The sequence below is a fragment of the Pan paniscus genome, chromosome 8, assembly GCF_029289425.2.
Source record: "Pan paniscus chromosome 8, NHGRI_mPanPan1-v2.0_pri, whole genome shotgun sequence".
NCBI lineage: Eukaryota > Metazoa > Chordata > Mammalia > Primates > Hominidae > Pan > Pan paniscus.
The window spans coordinates 66,258,891-66,276,256 of record NC_073257.2 but is presented as its reverse complement, the minus strand read 5'-3'; the positions used below and the strand labels follow the sequence as shown (position 1 = coordinate 66,276,256).

General features: G+C 34.5%; 1 protein-coding gene across 2 annotated transcripts in view; it reads left to right on the top strand.

The window, feature by feature from the left end:
- The window catches only part of PCDH15 (protocadherin related 15), a 1,779,889-nt gene that overhangs the window by 1,624,867 nt on the left and 137,656 nt on the right, over positions 1–17,366 (top strand). For both annotated transcript variants that reach the window (XM_055092816.2, XM_057298896.1), the window contains one exon: positions 1,725–1,837. In XM_055092816.2, coding sequence (XP_054948791.1) covers positions 1,725–1,837 — 113 coding nt within the window. The remainder of the gene's footprint in view (positions 1–1,724; positions 1,838–17,366) is intronic.

The following is a 17,366-nucleotide window of genomic DNA, read 5'->3' as shown; positions in this document are numbered from 1 at the left end:
TTGGAAATAGCTAGAATTTGCGTTTTGATCTCTATCCTCATGATGACATTTAATACAAACACAAATATATAAATATATGTTTTCAAATCACATAGTCTTATACATACTGGTTTTTAAATTCAATATGATGTTGTCTATGCCAATAAGTGACATTAATACTATTATTTTAGTGGTTTCATAGTATTTTACTATATAACATTTTGTTTTTCTTTTTAATATAATACTGAGTTGCTTTATAATTAGACTTTCCATTTTTTGTTACAATAAATGCTATCATGCAACTACTTGTATGAATATCATTTTTCCCTTACTCACTTTTTTAAGATAAGTACTCTTGATATATTACAATCCTAGAAAATTTGAAAAAAAGACCCCTTCTATGCATTCTTCATCTTTCCTGAGAGTATCCATTTTCCTAATACCACTCAATACTGATTGTTGTTATGTTAATCTTTGCATATATCTAGGAAAATATCTGTATCTATTTGATTTTTTGTCAAATTTTACTTTTCTTCAAATATTAATGAAACAGAACATATTCCCTCTTTTGTTTTTTACATATTTAAAAATATATTTGACAAAATAATGCCTGTCTCTACCTGGCAAGGTATTAAAACAATAATTTGCATTACCATAAGTAGACAATTTTATTAAGTGTTTGAACATTTCCATTTTTAATAGTTACTTAGAATAATTTTTGTCACTGTGAATTAAGTCTTTGACTCTACAGTAGGGAAATAGCTTTATCAGTTAACCACGTAAGGATCAGTGAGCACTATGTCTCTCATGATTTTACCGCTGTTTGGAACAGCTGATCAGTTTGTATATTAGCATTAACCCAAAGGTCAATTGTGGCTCTCAGGATGATCCTTTGTTACAGTCTTCTGTGATCTAGGTTGAATTAGTTTACATTATTAACCTGCAGCTTCCAAAAGAATTTATATTCCAAAGAAGCACATAGTTCTGAAAGTATTTAACATGTCTTAAAGTAAACATAGAATTACTTTGATGTAATGTATGTTATTAAAGAAAACAATCAATTATAAATCCTATTGCAGTAATAAACAATGTCAGACATCACATCTCAACGCTAAAGCTTTTTCTTAGTTTTCATCCTTTGAACAATTTCTGCTATACCAAATGAACTTGGCCTTATAATTTGTTTTTAAGAGATAGTATACCAAAGAATGTTAAACTATAAAGATTTCCAATTTTATCCTCTAGAGTAAAGTATTTCTGCCCTATAATCTCAAAAACAACTAATTCACTAGGAAAATTAATTTCTTTTTTGAGCAAGATAATTAGCTTTTTATGTGTCTGAATTTCACACTTCTTAAATAAGTGTATTGGTGCTATAAAATCATGTGTATTTACTGTGGGCCCCAGTGGAATTATAGAAATGAGTCTTTCATTGGAGAGATATAGTATAATATACTTGTTTTACTGGTAGTTGTTTTTTAATCATAGAGTTAGTTACTTCTTTGAGTATTCTCATCTAGCAAGTGAAAATAATAACATTTATCTGGCTGGATTATTGTAAAGATTAAGTGAGAACGTAATATTTTCTAGCATAGTGTCTGCCACCTGGTAGGCAGTGAGGAAATGATCATTGCTTCCCCTTCTGGAACCAGAGAATCCAATAAGTAAAAACATACATATAAAAATTATGCTGTTACGCTGTTCTTACTTATAATCTTTAACATGAATTTTTATTGCTTTTTAAGTTGGTGGTGGTTGCTTTTGATGATGGGGAGCCTGTGATGTCCAGCAGTACCACAGTGAAGATTCTTGTCTTACATCCTGGTGAGATCCCACGCTTCACACAGGAGGAATATAGGTATTGACTTCTGTCCGATTTTGAAATACATGAAATGTTTAGGGCATTTTTGAAAGGAGTCTCTCAAAATTGATGTAATATGAATTTATGAGTAGACTTCCAATTTTGGTTTAGGCATTTCTAAATTAATATAAAATATATTTTAAATTTTTAAATGGTTAATATGACAATTTAGTATAAAAATGTTTTAGTAATGGTTTAGTGAATAATGGATACTTTTTAAAAATTAATGCAAACTTATTAAAATACAACATTATATTTTGGGGTTTCAATTCTAATTAATGATCTGAATGGTGAGAAATAGATCTTTAGTTTCTCATTATTGCCGGGTGGAACATTTCATTCAATTTCCAATTTTGGCATGCAATCTGCAATCATATTTTCCATCTAATCAGCGTGTATGTGTGTATGTGTGTACGTTTGTGTGTGTAAATGTGTAGTGCATGTGTATATATATAGTGTGTATATATATATAAATGTGTGTGTATATATACTGTGTGTATACATAAATTTATATATATACTGTGTGTATATATATATATACACACTATATATACACATATATAATACATATACATTTATATATATACACTATATGCATATACACCAATATTATATATTATAGTTTATGGTTAGTATATATACTGTTTTAGTCAACTGAGGCAGCCATAACAAAATACCGTAAATTGGGTGGCTTAAATGACAGAAAATTCTGTTCTTTTTTTTTTTTTTTTTTTTTTGAGATGGAGTCTTGCTCTGTTGCCCAGGCTGGAGTGCAGTGACGTAATCTCGGCTCACTGCAAGCTCCACCTCCTGGGTTTGCACCATTCTCCTGCCTCAGCCTCCCGAGTAGCTGGGACTACAGGCGCCCACCACCATGCCTGGCTAATTTTTTGTATTTTCAGTAGAGGTGGGGTTTCACCGCATCAGCCAGGATGGTCTCGATCTCTGACTTCCTGATCCACCCGCCTCAGCCTCCCAAAGTGCTGGGATTACAGGCGTGAGGCACTGTGCCCTGCCACAACAGAAAGTTATTTTCTTATTGTTCTGGTAGCTGACAATCCAAGTTTAAGACCAGGGTGTCTGCATGGTCAGGTTCAGGGTCTCTTCTGGTCTTAATAGGCAGCTGCCTTTTTGCCATGTCCTTATCTGGAGAGAGAGAGAGAGAAAGCAAGCTCTCTGGTATCTCTGGAAACAAATAACTATATGAAAAATATAATACACTGTGAGAACACAATGGTAGAAATAAGATCACAGTATTGAGGAAGCAGGCTAAGGGACACTTAACTATGTTTGAACATGATTAACACAGTTTTAAGTTGTAGATTGAAGGAAATGTAGAGTTTAGTCAATCCAAAAAGATATAGATGGATATTCCACACCAAATAATCAGCCTATGCAGAAATATAAATAAGGGGTGTGGGAGTCTACATTAAATTCCAGAATATTTTAGTAGTTTAGTCTATCCAAAGAAAAATTGAAAGTTGGATGATGATAATAATTGAGGATAATGAAAAATGAATATTTCAGGTAATGGAGAACTTGATCATGTTCTAGGATGATTTTAGTGTTTTATACTTTCTTAGAATGAATTAATAATTTTAAGCTAGAACAGCAGCTAAGGTACTGAGGAATAAGGTAGGTGAGGGAGACATCTGCAAGCACTTAACCCACTGAACCAAGCAGTTTCATCCTCTCATACAAAGCTGCATTTAGAAGAATCTACACAAAATTAAATTATGTAATATAATTACCAGAAAATCTTCCATAGCATGTATGTAAATCATTGAGATGTAAACCATATGTAAAACAAATAAGAATTCTTGTTTAATCTGTTTTAAAAGGTTATTCTCACCCACATGTACATTATTATCTATTATTTTCCTTTTTTTCTGACACAGTAACCTGTGCTTCCAATCCTTTGGATTGGATTCCAATTCTTTGCTATGGAATACAGTAGTCCCCTCCTTATCCACAGTATCATTTTTCACAGTTTGTTGCCCGAGGTCAACCGTGGTCAGAAAATATTAAGTGGAAAATTCCAGAAATAAACAATTCGTAAGTTTTAAATTGTATGGCATTCTGAGTATCATGATGAAATCTTGTGCTGTCCTGTGCCACTCTGCCCTGGAGCTGAATCATTCCTTTGTCCATTGTATCCAGGCTGCCCATCAGTCCCTTAGTAACTGTCTGGGTTATCAGGAAAAAAAAAAAAAAAACATAGTAAATATAGGCTTTGGTGTCATCTGAAGTTCCAGGCTTCTAGTGGACGTCTTGGAGTATATCCCCCATAAATAAAGGGGGACTCCTATGCACAGTTTTCTGTTTTGGAAGAACTTCTCTGAACATGTTAATTTTGGAGTTCTCAAGAACAGGACGAATATAAACTCACTTTGTTTCTCACTAAATTATCTAGATCAGGTGTTCTCAAAAAATATACTTAGTCTTCTAAGTGGATCCAAAAAAACGCTCACAGTTTTAACTTAAAATTCCCATCTGTGTTCTTCAAAGCCCCTTGCGGCAAGTCTAATTATCTTTGGAAACTCCAAGAGAAGAAAGTGATATATTGCTTAAACTTCCTCTTCAAATAAACTTAAGTGGTGTACCGTTTCTCTAGGTTTTCATTTAGAGCTCATTTCCTTGTTAATAGAAATATGCCTCTAGACTTCTCTTTTAGCTAAAATATTGTGGCATTGAGGCCAAGGTCATAAATTGAAACAGGGCATTGCTCATTTAACTTTCTTTATTAAGTATCTTTGCTTAATGCCATGTTTTAAAAATGCGAATGTGTTGTTCAACATATAATTTACCATTTCATACCGTCTCTGCATAGAACTATTAACTACAAATAGATTCTCTTAATAAAGTTGTTGTTAACTTAGAGAGCAAAAGTTAGCCAATTATATGGTACTAAAATTAACAACAGTCACATGGGTACATGTGGGAGAATTTTGATCTTCCAGAATTCTAACAATTACAAAATTGCCCTTGATTATCCCAGTTCATTTGTTATTCTGAGTTATAAAGAGAATTTGGTAATCTTGTTGCATCCTACTGTGTATTAATAATATACACAACTGTACACACATAACTCCCAGAGATGCTAAGAATCAGTATCTTGATCATAATGCATTTAGTAGTACTTGAGTACTTAAAAGGATTAATTTTTTATCAAATAACCAGAAAATTTGAAAAATAAATGTTATGCCAAATATGAACAAGGACACTACTTTTTGGATAAATGCAAATAATTGAATATAAATGTTTATATAGGTCTAAATTTGAACCAAAATTTTAACTGAACTATAAAGAAACTTAAGGCTAATGATTATCATCTTCAATTATCTCTTCATTCTTTTTGAAGACCATTGAGGAAATACATAGCAGTATCTGGATGCCTCCTAAATCCTTTTTCTCACGGGCATATAGCTGGATTACATTTCCTCTCCTTATTAACTAGGGATGAATTCTGAATTCTGCCGTTTGACTGATTTCTGGCCAAAAAAATATGGAACTAAGTGGTCTGCATCATTTCCTGAGCAGGCTTAGTCCTATTAGCTACTGTTGTTTCAATTAATATAAGTTGTTCAACATTTTATTAGTTTCCAACAACTAATCGCATAATTAATTAATCATATTTAAAAGTCATTCTCATTCATATTGCAAAATATGAATATATGAAAATATGAAAATATTCATGGTAGAATATTTTTATTTCTGTATGGTATTTTCTTTTAATATGTTCAATTGCTAGCTTTGGCAATATGCCTATGCCATTTCAGGCTGCTTTAGAGGCCAACACACTTTCCTTTCTTAATGAAAAAAAGTGAAGCACAGAATGGTTTCTGCCAACCTCATATGCCTCATTCCTTCTCTAATTTTTTCAAATTCATTTTACTGCCTCAACTGGATGCACATTATTCCCAGAGATGCTAAATGACATTATTAATTTTTGATTATTAGGATGGTCTTTCGTGTTGGGATTGCTCCTAGTGAAAAAACTTCTACTTCTTGTGATCAAATTTGGGGGAAATATAAAAATGATAGCTCAAGATTTATGTTCTTTGTAGGGTGTAGGGGAAGGTAATGTGTTACAAATGGAAAGCAGTAATCTAGCACTGTAAGCTGAGGTACACATGGCTTTTACATCTCAGGAATGTCTTCATTCCAATACTTGTGTTTGAATTCCATAGGAAAAATTAGCATTTAACAAATGATTAGGTATAAAAGAGAGATTTTAAAGATAAAGTATTTATTTATCATAGAATGTTTAACTGAATTATTGACCCATACGTCCCCCTTCTGTCACTGACTCCGTTGACTTATTTCTATTAGACAGTCATTAAATCATTAAATCTCAGGGTAATCAGACTGAGTTAGGGTAGTTTAGGTCACTGTAATAGGAAACCACCAGATGTCAATGGTTTAAAGTTCAGGGACCTGGGACAACTCAGGGGTCACCATTTTCAACACTCTATTTCAAAATAACTCATTATTACCGTTTTAGTCAGCAGAAAGGGGAAACCAGACAGAAGTCCACATCTAGAGATTTCCTTAACCAAGTGAGGTGAGAATTGCACATTTCAGTTCAGCTCACATTTTGTTGTGAGAATCCAGGTACGGGTCTACATTTAGCTCTAATTAGGGGAGAGGAATGCTGTTCCTTGCTAGGCAACTGTGTCCTAGTTCAACCTCAATTGTTGAGGAAAAAGGGGAAATGGTGTAGGTGAAGACCTAGCACATCAAACATGTGATTGTAAACAATTTACAGATTCATAGATTTTAATTGCCACAGTGATTTTAAAATGACTGATTAGTTAGAATGCACCATGGGGTACATGAGCTAATGATAAAATAGAAACATTTTTACATTTAAATACGCGTTAGTGAAGTAAATTGTTCTTAAAATATCAAGAGAATGAATATTTATTTTTTTAATTCAAAGCAAATCTCAGATTAACATTTCTGGTTGTTTTAAAAATCTGTATTTTTAGTGATTTCAGTTTAATGAGTCTTAACATTACATATTCCAAGCCAAACCTTTCTGGATTTCAAGCTAAAGGTTGAATATTTTATACAATGAATTACTTTCTCCAGTTTTCTGAGAAGTTTCAGTGTCTTGGTCACAAAAGTAAAATATAAAGAAAATAAAAATGAAAGCATAATGGCAAAGTGTAAATTTGAGTTATGAGCTGAAAACTAGCATTGTGAAGACCTTGATCAAAAATGGTTCAGAGGTCACATTTACTATTTGGCATACTTTTTCAATATACCAGTTCTAGCTAGACAGAGAAACAAAATCCATTGTTCTTTTTTTAGAATTGAAAGCACTAATATGTTGTTCTATTGGTAATTGATTAGTTGCTGGAATATAACAATAGACCTATCATTGTCTTCTTCCAAAATTGTAAAATAACAAAATAATAGACACAAGTAATAAACACCACAGTAAGTACTTTAATATTTACTAAAGGAAAAACCTACTGGTTTGCCTGTGAAGTTTTGATGACAGATAATTAGTAGGTTTTCTGACTTATGTAAAAGTAACAACATAATAAAAAGCCAACCCCTCCTTCCACATTGTTAATCATGCTCTGCCTCTGTTTCATTTGCATATTTAAAAACTTCTTTACAGCCGGGCGCAGTAGCTCACACCTGGAATCCCAGCACTTTGGGAGGCCTAGACGGGCGGATCACGAGGTCAGGAGATTGAGACCATCCTGGCTAACACGGTGAAACCCTGTCTCTACTAAAAATACAAAAAAATTAGCCATGCATGGTGGCAGGTGCCCATAGTCCCAGCTACTCATGAGGCTGAGGCAGAAGAATGGCATGAACCCGAGAGGCTGAGCTTGCAGTGAGCTGAGATTGTGCCACTGCACTCCAGCCTGGGTGACAGAGCAAGACTCCATCTCAAAACAAAACAAAACAAAACAGAACAAAAAAATTACTTCTTTACTTTCTGCTAATGCTCCCTTAATGAAGTTTGAATATTATTCAAGAATTTTACAAAGACAACCCTATACTCAATAAAATAAATTAGGTTGTCATTATTTAAAAACACATTTCTCAAGGAAAATGATGTTTTTCTGGTTTATAATTTATAATATTAAGATATTTTATATGTATTGGGAAAAGATTTGATTTTTTTTTTCAAATCCTGTGAACTGATGTTATTTCCTGGTGGCTGGCTTTCAATAATCATTAAGGGTAGGAGTAATCACATAATGGGAAGAAAATTGCCTCATAGAGATATATGTTTACTTTTATAATGGCCAGAGTTATAGCAGATAAGAATTACTATACACTTGATTCTCTTTGCTTTGTTGGGCTGTTATAGTAATTGAAACAGACTCATTTTATTAATTTCTTGACCTTTTCACATCAATCTTTTATGGAGTCACTTAGGTGAAATGGAGGATCAAGACATTGTGTGCTTCATTTGTCATTAATGGACAATTGTTCTATCCAGAAAACAATGAGTTCTTCTTAAAACTTTTGAAATATATATCTCTTCATACTGTATACTATTCCTTTTGATGACAACAGCGACCTGTCTGGAGCATTTGCTGCAAAGATGCTGGCTGCACCCAGGGAAGCACAGCTGGGGCTATGCACTCTGCAGAGTCAGTGAGAGCTGAGAAGAGGCAGGGGCCCCACCCACTTCTGAGTTGGAGGGGCTGGAGCCCAGAGCTCCCAGGTGCAGGTGCAATCACCCAGCTGAGACTGTGGACCTGGGCCCCCCTCCCGCTGCATGCTCAAAGTGTGTTCTCCCAATGCCTGGCCTCTCCCTGCTTCCAGGGCCTGCTCCAATTTCAGAGCAAAGCTGTCATCAAGCCCCGAGCATTGTCACCACCTGGCTGTGTGTGCCCACACTCATCTGGTGCTGACATACCAGCCCCTTGCCACTTCAGCCCCCTCTGGACTTTGGGCACCAATGAGCATGGGAGAGAAGGTGGGGCTGGGGGTGGCCTGGAGCAGGCCTGCAGGAACCTCTTGGGCACAAACAGCCTGGGTGCCATGAATGGCAGCAGAAGGCAGACAGGCTCCTGGGTGGAAAGGGATGGGTCTGGTGAAACCCCACCTTCTAGCCAAGGATTGCCTGAAGGCTGGTGCCCAGCCTGCCAGTTCCCTGGACTGGAGTGAGAACTTATGGTGCTTTCTCCAGGCTGCCTATGGCTGCCCATGGCTGCCCATGGACCAATCAGCAATATCACTTTCTCCCTTCTGAAGCCCATAAAAACCCCAGTCTCAACCAGACTCAGGCAGACATCAGGACAACCTGCTTGAGGATAGGAGCTACCCACTCTGGGTCTCCTCTCCACTGAGGGCTGCAGACATCGGGACAGCCTGCCTGCATATAGGAGCTACCTATTTCAGGTCTCCTGAGAGATGTACTGTTGCTCAATGAAGCACCTCTTTGCCTTGCTCACCCTTCGGATGGCCATATACCTAATTCTTCCTAGATGTGGGACAAGAACTTGGGACCTGCTGAATGGCGGGACTGAAAGAGCAGTAATACCAGCAGGGCTGAAACATGCCTCCCCGCTTGCCACATTGTGGGCAATGAGAAGGAGAGAAGAGAAGCGAAGTGGCCCTTCAGGGATCCCAGACCTAGGAGCTCCCTGAACCAGGGCTATGACACCCTCTTTGGGACTCTGGTTTCTGTTGTCTCCAATCTACTGGGTGCCACCACGTTCTCCTCATCCAGACATGGGTGCCCTCAGTGGAATCTGCTTGCAGTGCACCAGATCCAGCCACCGGCTTGTATGGAGCTGGCATCTGTGCTGGCACCTGGAGCCGCCCTTCCCACCACAGCAGCCAGTGTGCCTGGCTGTGCACAGTGGTGGACCCCACACTCACTCTCATTCCCACCTTGCTGCTCTGCACCTGGCTAACCCTTGGCAGGCATGGGATCTGGGCCGGTAGAAGAAGCCAAGTGAAGCCTGCCAGGCTGAGTGGGTGAAACAAGCCCAGTAGGCCTGAAAAAAATGCATGCAAAGGTGCCACCAGCCACAGAGGCTTCCTACTGGAAAAGCAACATCCCAAGGATCCTGTGACATTTTCTACAACTGTAAACAAACGTTTGTATATTTTAGAAGCATACACACGACCAAAAATCTCAAATTGTAACAAATCTTCCACATGCATTGTTTCTCTTTTATTTGGTTCCCTCAGTTTCTATTTTTGACAAAGATATAACAATGATATTCATGTCTTAGAATTTGCATGCCCCATGTGATCATTCTTCCTTCTTGCTCTACTATCTTTCCTTGAACAAAGAGCTAAACAAAGAGTTCCTAAAAAGCGAATGGCATTTCTTCATTCTTTATTGTTGAAACATCCTCCACCTCTCTTTCTCAAAATTATCTCCAACTAGCTTCATTTTTTGTGGGGGGGGGGGGTGGGAGGGAAATGAATTAAGTCCGGGTAATATCCCTATTACACAGAAATATTCCAATTATAAACTTTGATTTTTTAACCATTCAAGTGATTAGGTAGTTTCTTCATATCTATTTACAATTGCATATCTTTGTTTAAATCATTTTCTACAATTTGTTTTTCATTAGAAATTGAGAAAAATATGTTAATCTTATTCATAAAAATTATTTTCTCAAATTCACATTATGCAATGAATGAAATAGACTATAGAGATCATTTAGTTGGCCTAATAATCATTTCAATACTTGACTCCTTAAGCAGCCCTTAGGAACTATGTCCTTCATACAAACATAAACAGATTTCAGTCCACAGTAACTGGGACCTTGACCAATTGTGCTTCCTGTAGTTGAAGATCTGAGAGGCATACTCTCATTGTCACTGCATGTTCATATTTACTAAGAGATTTTCGGTCAATTATCTCTTTATATATTTTAGAAATTAGTTACAATGTCAGAGTCATTAAATTCCTTTTATATATCTTTCATTTAAACCCTACAGAAATAGCAAAATCCTAATAGTAGTTCAAACACATACTACTTGAGATTACATTGACTCCCGTAGGTGAAGTAAGTTAGCCTTCTGAAGAATGAGAATGACATTTGACCTTCATTTCAGGATGATGGACTAAGACTTATACACACTGAAATTCACTTGTCATCAGTTTTAAAAGTAAATATCATGAAAAGGTCAACACGTCTGGAATAGATCATAAAGTCTAAATGTGAATATTGATTTTGAGTGGGAAATGCATTATATTACACAATTTATCAAAAAATTTGCCAAATACAATTAATTGCAAAATTTTCAAAGATATATGCCACCTATATAGGTAGGCCTTTGTTATTTATTTAAAAATGGAAATGTATCAACTTGAATATTAACCATTGCATGATTTAGTGTCACATTCATGTTAATTTTTAAGATTTGTATATTTGCAAGTGTAATTTCCATAACAACCTAAATTCAAAATTTATACTGGTATATATATAATAAAAATAAGGGCAAATATCCCTAAGTTATATTTGTTAACCTCTTAAGTTGATATATTGCTAAACTCAGAGAATATACTGTAAGTCCTTTTCAATTTCTATTATTATTAAAATTTAATATATCAAATTCAAAATCAGAATATTATACATGTGAACATTCTGAAATTTTGAAAAATTTTAACTCTTTCTTCAAAAGATAATCTTACCACTTTGTTAAAATAAAAAATTGCTAGTTGGTTGATTCATACGAATTAGTTTTGTAATAAATGACAGGTTGAAAGTTGTACACAATTTATACTTAAAATAAGTTTCTCAAGAAGCTTTATATTAAAGAATAAAATTAGAGTATATTTAACAAAGGATTAGCATTATACCTCTTGATATACAAAACAGAAAAAGTATAATTTATAATCAAGACATTCATTTTTGTAAACTATGAAAATGCAAGTAATATTATCACAGTGGCCAAAGAAATAGCAAGTGAGCAGGTCTAGTTAACATTTCATTATTAAAGAGAATTAAAATTACCTTATGTTGAGGAACACAGCTATCATTTTTTTTTTTCTTTTTAGAGACAAGATCTCATTCTGTCTTCCAGGCTGAAGTGCAATGGCTCGGTCATAGCTCACTTCAAGCAATCTTCCATCTCAGCCCTCAGCCTCCTAAGTAGCTGCGACTTTAGGTGCATGCCACCATGCCCAGCTAATTTTTTAAAAATTATTTTGTAGTGACAGAGTCTTGCTATATTGCCCAGGCTATCATTCTTATAAAACCTTCCAAGTTTGGACTTACAGATTTTGAGAAAAGATTTTAATAAGATGAAAAATAGTTTGGAAAGAATGATTTGTCTTGATTGCAAATAAGTTAATGAAAGCTGTCTGAAGACTATTAAAATAATATAAAACACGCATATGCAGAGAGCATAACTCGATTGCTAAAATTGTTTTCTATTTTAATTTAGATTTGTTGTCCAATGTAAGAGCTGGTTTTACCTGAAGATAGCCTTTCCTGTCTTTTTATGGCACTATTAAAACCTTGCCTCAAACATAATAGGTTTCGCCCATTTAACTATTGACAAAATGATTCTGACAATCTTTCATTACAGTTTTGATAGGTTCCCTTTGCACCTACATGGAATTTAATTTCTCTTTCACATTTCCAAGGTTATACACATTTTGGCATTTGCTCATGTAGCAGAGTGAAGCAAGTCTTCCTTCAACAAAGGACTCAAGTCCAAACAGTTCAACTTACATCCACTGTTTAGAATTTAGCACAAACTTTTCAATACAAAGAGTGATTTTATACGTCCCATTATTTCATTATATTGTATCTATGGGAAATTTTGATCCAAGTAAAACATATAGTAGGATACATTAATTTTATTTTATTAGTAATCAATGCAAACATATTTGAGACAAAATAGCATACTAAATGGAGTCCTATGGTGATGAGTCTGGAGAAGTAGGGAGAGTTGGACTGTGAAGGGACTTACTGAGTCATACTAAAAACTTTGTTCATTATCACAGAGAAATTTGAAGACATTGAATGGTGTTAAACAGGCAAATGACATATGCATATCCTCTTAATGGAAGTCACTTTGTGCTTCCACAATCTCCATGGAAAGTAGAATTTTATACTATTTAAATCTTGTTTCAAAAACATCACATTTTTATCACCAATTTATAATGATAAGTCATTCATTTCCCAACTCCTCCGGTGCTTAATAGCTGTGCCATTTACTTAATCTTCTAAGAATGCTTTTTACCTCTGGTAAATTTTCACACATGCTTTCATGCCATTAAGTAATGTACTTAAACCAAAATCACATGCACAAAAATAGAATGAACAGAAAATGTATATCTGGCAATTACAAACAAAGGAAAGCAGAAATTACTATATTAATGTCAAATAATGTATAATTCAAAACAGAATTCTGATTACCTGTACACTCGGTCTCACTAAAAAAAAAAATTGTAAATTTTCAAGCGAGAGGAATAAATTTGCTACTTTAATATATCCATATAGTTTCCAGCATAGGTAAGACCATATAATTTATTGTCCAAAGCAGGACACTTTTGAGAGTGAGAAGGGCCCTCTATAATAATTAAGGTAGGGCAGTAGACAAACAGGGATGGGTTTATCAGGACCTAACCCCATTGTAAATCGAGGAGCATACTGAATGTATATTACTTTCATACCCATAGTAAAGTAAAAAACCGAAAGTCAAACCATCATAAATCAGGGATCTTCTGTACTTTAGTAAGTTTAAAAAATTTCTCCAGCACGTTCTTATGGATTTAAGCTTTAAGAGCCAATGACTATGAGAGATTAGAACACAGTATTTTAATGAGAACAATATAATAATTTAAGCAAAGGAAAAACCAAACACCTTAGATTGCAGTTTTTGCTTTCAAATATTTGGATAAATTGTTTATACTTCAGTTTTTATATCCTCCAGATGAAGATTCTTTAAGGAACTGAATAGAAGCAAAACTCTTAGTGACAGAAAGCACACATTCTTTGGAACATACGTAAAAAGCAGTGTCTAGTCTTTTGGCCCTTCATTAATTTTCTTATCTAAAATCCATCCTAAGTATTCTGGAAGAACTGGCATCTCTCTCCTGATTCATGTCTTTTTTAAACTGTTTTTCTTATTTAAATATGTAAAATTAGATCACTCTGATGCAATTACTCCAAGATTATAAATAATCGGAGTTCTAGTGGGTGTTTTTTTTTTATTCTTCCCTTCCCATTTTTATTAAATCCTCTCATAGTAGGTATAAAAACAGTATCTTAATTGGTACTGATTTGCAAATATATTGAACTCAAACATGTCAAAATAAATTAGATTTGTCTCTTAGTACAAAGAAAGCAATAGAGCCAGATTGAATCCTAGTGAAATTTTATAGCATCTATTTACAAACACTTTTATATCCTAAATTGCCTGGCTTTTTAAATAATTAGAAGCTTTATTTGACACATACAACATTTACTTTTATTGTTACTTCTTGAACTCAAAAATAAAAGTAGATTTTAAATTGTAATTGTTTCATCTATATTTATATGGTAAAAACTGGGTCTAACATTTAGACATTGCAAATTATGTTATTCTACTATAGTCATTATTCAGAAAATTAGTTAATATTTACTCAATTGAAAGATTTATTGTAATCTATATTTTCAAAAAACACTTAGAAATATTAAAAGGATATATATGGGCCGGGTGCGATGGTTCACACCTGTGATCCTGCACTTTGAGAGGTCGAGATGGGTGGATCATGAGGTCAGGAGTTCAAGACAAGCCTGGCGAAGGTGGTGAAACCTCATCTCTACTAAAAATACAAAAAATTAGCCAGGTGTGGTGGTGGGCGCCTGTAATCCCAGCTACTCAGGAGGCTGAGGCAGAGAATTGCTTGAACCTGGGAGCCACAGGTTGCAGTGAGCCGAGATCGTGCCACTGCACTCCAGTCTGGGCGATAGAGCGAGACTCTGTCTAAACAAAACAAAAAGGATATGTATGAATTAGTTTATATCTTCATGAGGTTATATTGTAAGTATTGTGCATGCGAATTCCAAAGCAGTTAACTTTTTCGGTTTGCATTTAATCTGCAAATATTTACTTTAAACCATTTTGGAGTTATTTTGGAGTTATTTTGATCAGTTTTCTTCTCACAAAAGTGCAGTTATTTGTGATACATCCAATACATTGTAATATTATTCAGCAATAAAGTGAAATGAGATATCACAATACAAAAAGACATAGAGGAAACTTAAGCACATATTGATAAGGAAAGAAGCCAGTCCAAAAAAACTACATACTGTATGATTTCATCCATGTGACATTCTAGAAAAGTTAAACATATAGAGGCAGTAAAAAGATCATTGGTTACCAGGGGTTCAGGTGAAAGTGAGATGAGTAGACGAAAAACAGAAACATTTTAGGTCAGTGTGAAGGAAGTTCACTAATAACTGATCCTAAGGGAAAACTCTCACCGTGTGGAAGATAGCACACAGTGTCACTATGTGAACCAGCTGGAATAGGAACCCAAATGCTTCCCTCCACTGCATTCTGGGCTGCAGTATTACCAGTGCCTGAACCTGGTGAGAGACATATTCACACACAAGTTATATGAAGTGGATTTATTAATAGTTACTCTAATAGATGTGAGGTGATATCTCATTGTAGATTTAACTTTTATTTTTCTGATCATTACTGATATTGAACATTTTTTTCACATATTTACTGGTCATTTGTATGTCTTCTTTTGGAACTATCTATTCTGCTCCTTGGTCCATTTTTAAATCAGGCTATTGGTGGAAGAGATATCTGCACTCCCATGATTATTGCAGCATTATTTATAATAGTCAGGATATGGAATCAAACAAAATGTCTATCAGTGAATGAATGGATAAAGAAAATGTGATATATATATATATATATATATATATATATATACACAATGAAATATTACTCAGCCTTAAAAATGAAGGGAATTCTTTTATTTGGGACAATGTGAATGAACCTAGACTTTAACTAGTATTCTATTTTGTCTCAAATACGTTCATTTGTCTCAAATCTGGAGGACATTATGTTAACTAAAATGCATCAGGCACAGAGAAAAAAACTGCATGTTCTAATAGTGATCTAATAAAGCTAATATATATGGAATCTAAAACAGCTGAACTCATGAAAGTAGAGCGTAAAAAAATGGTTACATGGGGCTGGGTAGGAAGGGAAGGATTGGGGAGATATTTGTCAAAAGATACAAAATTTCTGTTAGAAGAATAAATTGAAGAGATTTCTTTTACAACATGGTGACCGTAGTTGACAACAATGTACAATATTGTACATTGCTAAGGGAATAGATTTTACATGTTCTCACCACTAATAAACTTGTGAGGTGATCAAATGGTAGTTTAATTTAGCCATTCTACAGTGTGTACGTATTTCAAAACATCATGTTGTACACCATAAGTATATAAAATTTCTATTTGCCAATTAAAAAATAAATAAGAATACAAAAAATTCTGAGACCATTGAACTTTTCTGGGAGGAAGTATAAATACTGAAATGCATAGGCATTGTGCCAGTATTTTTATCTTAATTTATTTCTCAATAACATTTTTATTAAAAACAAAAATATTATTAATTTTGAAAATACACAGCTGTTTTACATGTAAAATTTAGAAGGTAAGGATAATGCAAATAGTAACAATGAGGAAATATATTTATAAAACTGAAATATTATTTAGGATTCTATTTAAGTTTTAGTTGAGGTGATTTTGGAATTTTAGTCAAAGCCTGTAGATTTTGTTTAAAACGGCCAACAAAGTTAGAAGCATTGCCGTTGTGGAGTAAATAGGAACCAACACTGCCATCATGGATATGCAAGGACATCAAACCCAATTCAGGTCAAGCCTTGTGAAAGGGCCTTTGAGGAAGCCCTTACTGAAGGCCATTATGAAAACATGAAACCACTAGCCTCTCCCATGTTCCAGTTCATATCTGCTAAATAACCATTTCCTTTAGCATCCTCTTAGCCATCTTTGGAAAATGGCCATCTAGTTGGTATCTATCTCAAGCTACATCAGTAAGCTGTATAGTTCCATTACTGAAGCTGTCTGTTTCAAGTGTTTCTTTTATTTTAGGAGTGCAGTTTGTCAGTTGTATTGGCAGTAAATTTAGCTTTGAAAGATAGTATTCTTCCATTTCAGACACTCACGATTATTTGTTATAAATCAGGTGTGAAAAACTTAAATTGGAAGAGAGCTAGTGATGCATTTTTTTCATAAATGGATGAATTGAAGATTTATGAATTTAATAGAGAAAATATTTTTTTAGAAAACCTTCTGAGAAATGTTTCATTTGGCCGTAATTCATTGCTTCTGAAATTGAGCAATAGATTTTGATTATACTCAACAGAAAGAAGAGTGAATGATAACTCACATTATATCGGGTTCAGAATGGTAGAACTAGAAAAGACATTAGAGATAGTTAATCTGCTTTAAAAATCGTAAACTGACAGCCCATAGATCAAATGTAGTCATTGATGCTTTAAAAAAATAAATTCCCATTGATCATTCATAAACGTATACAA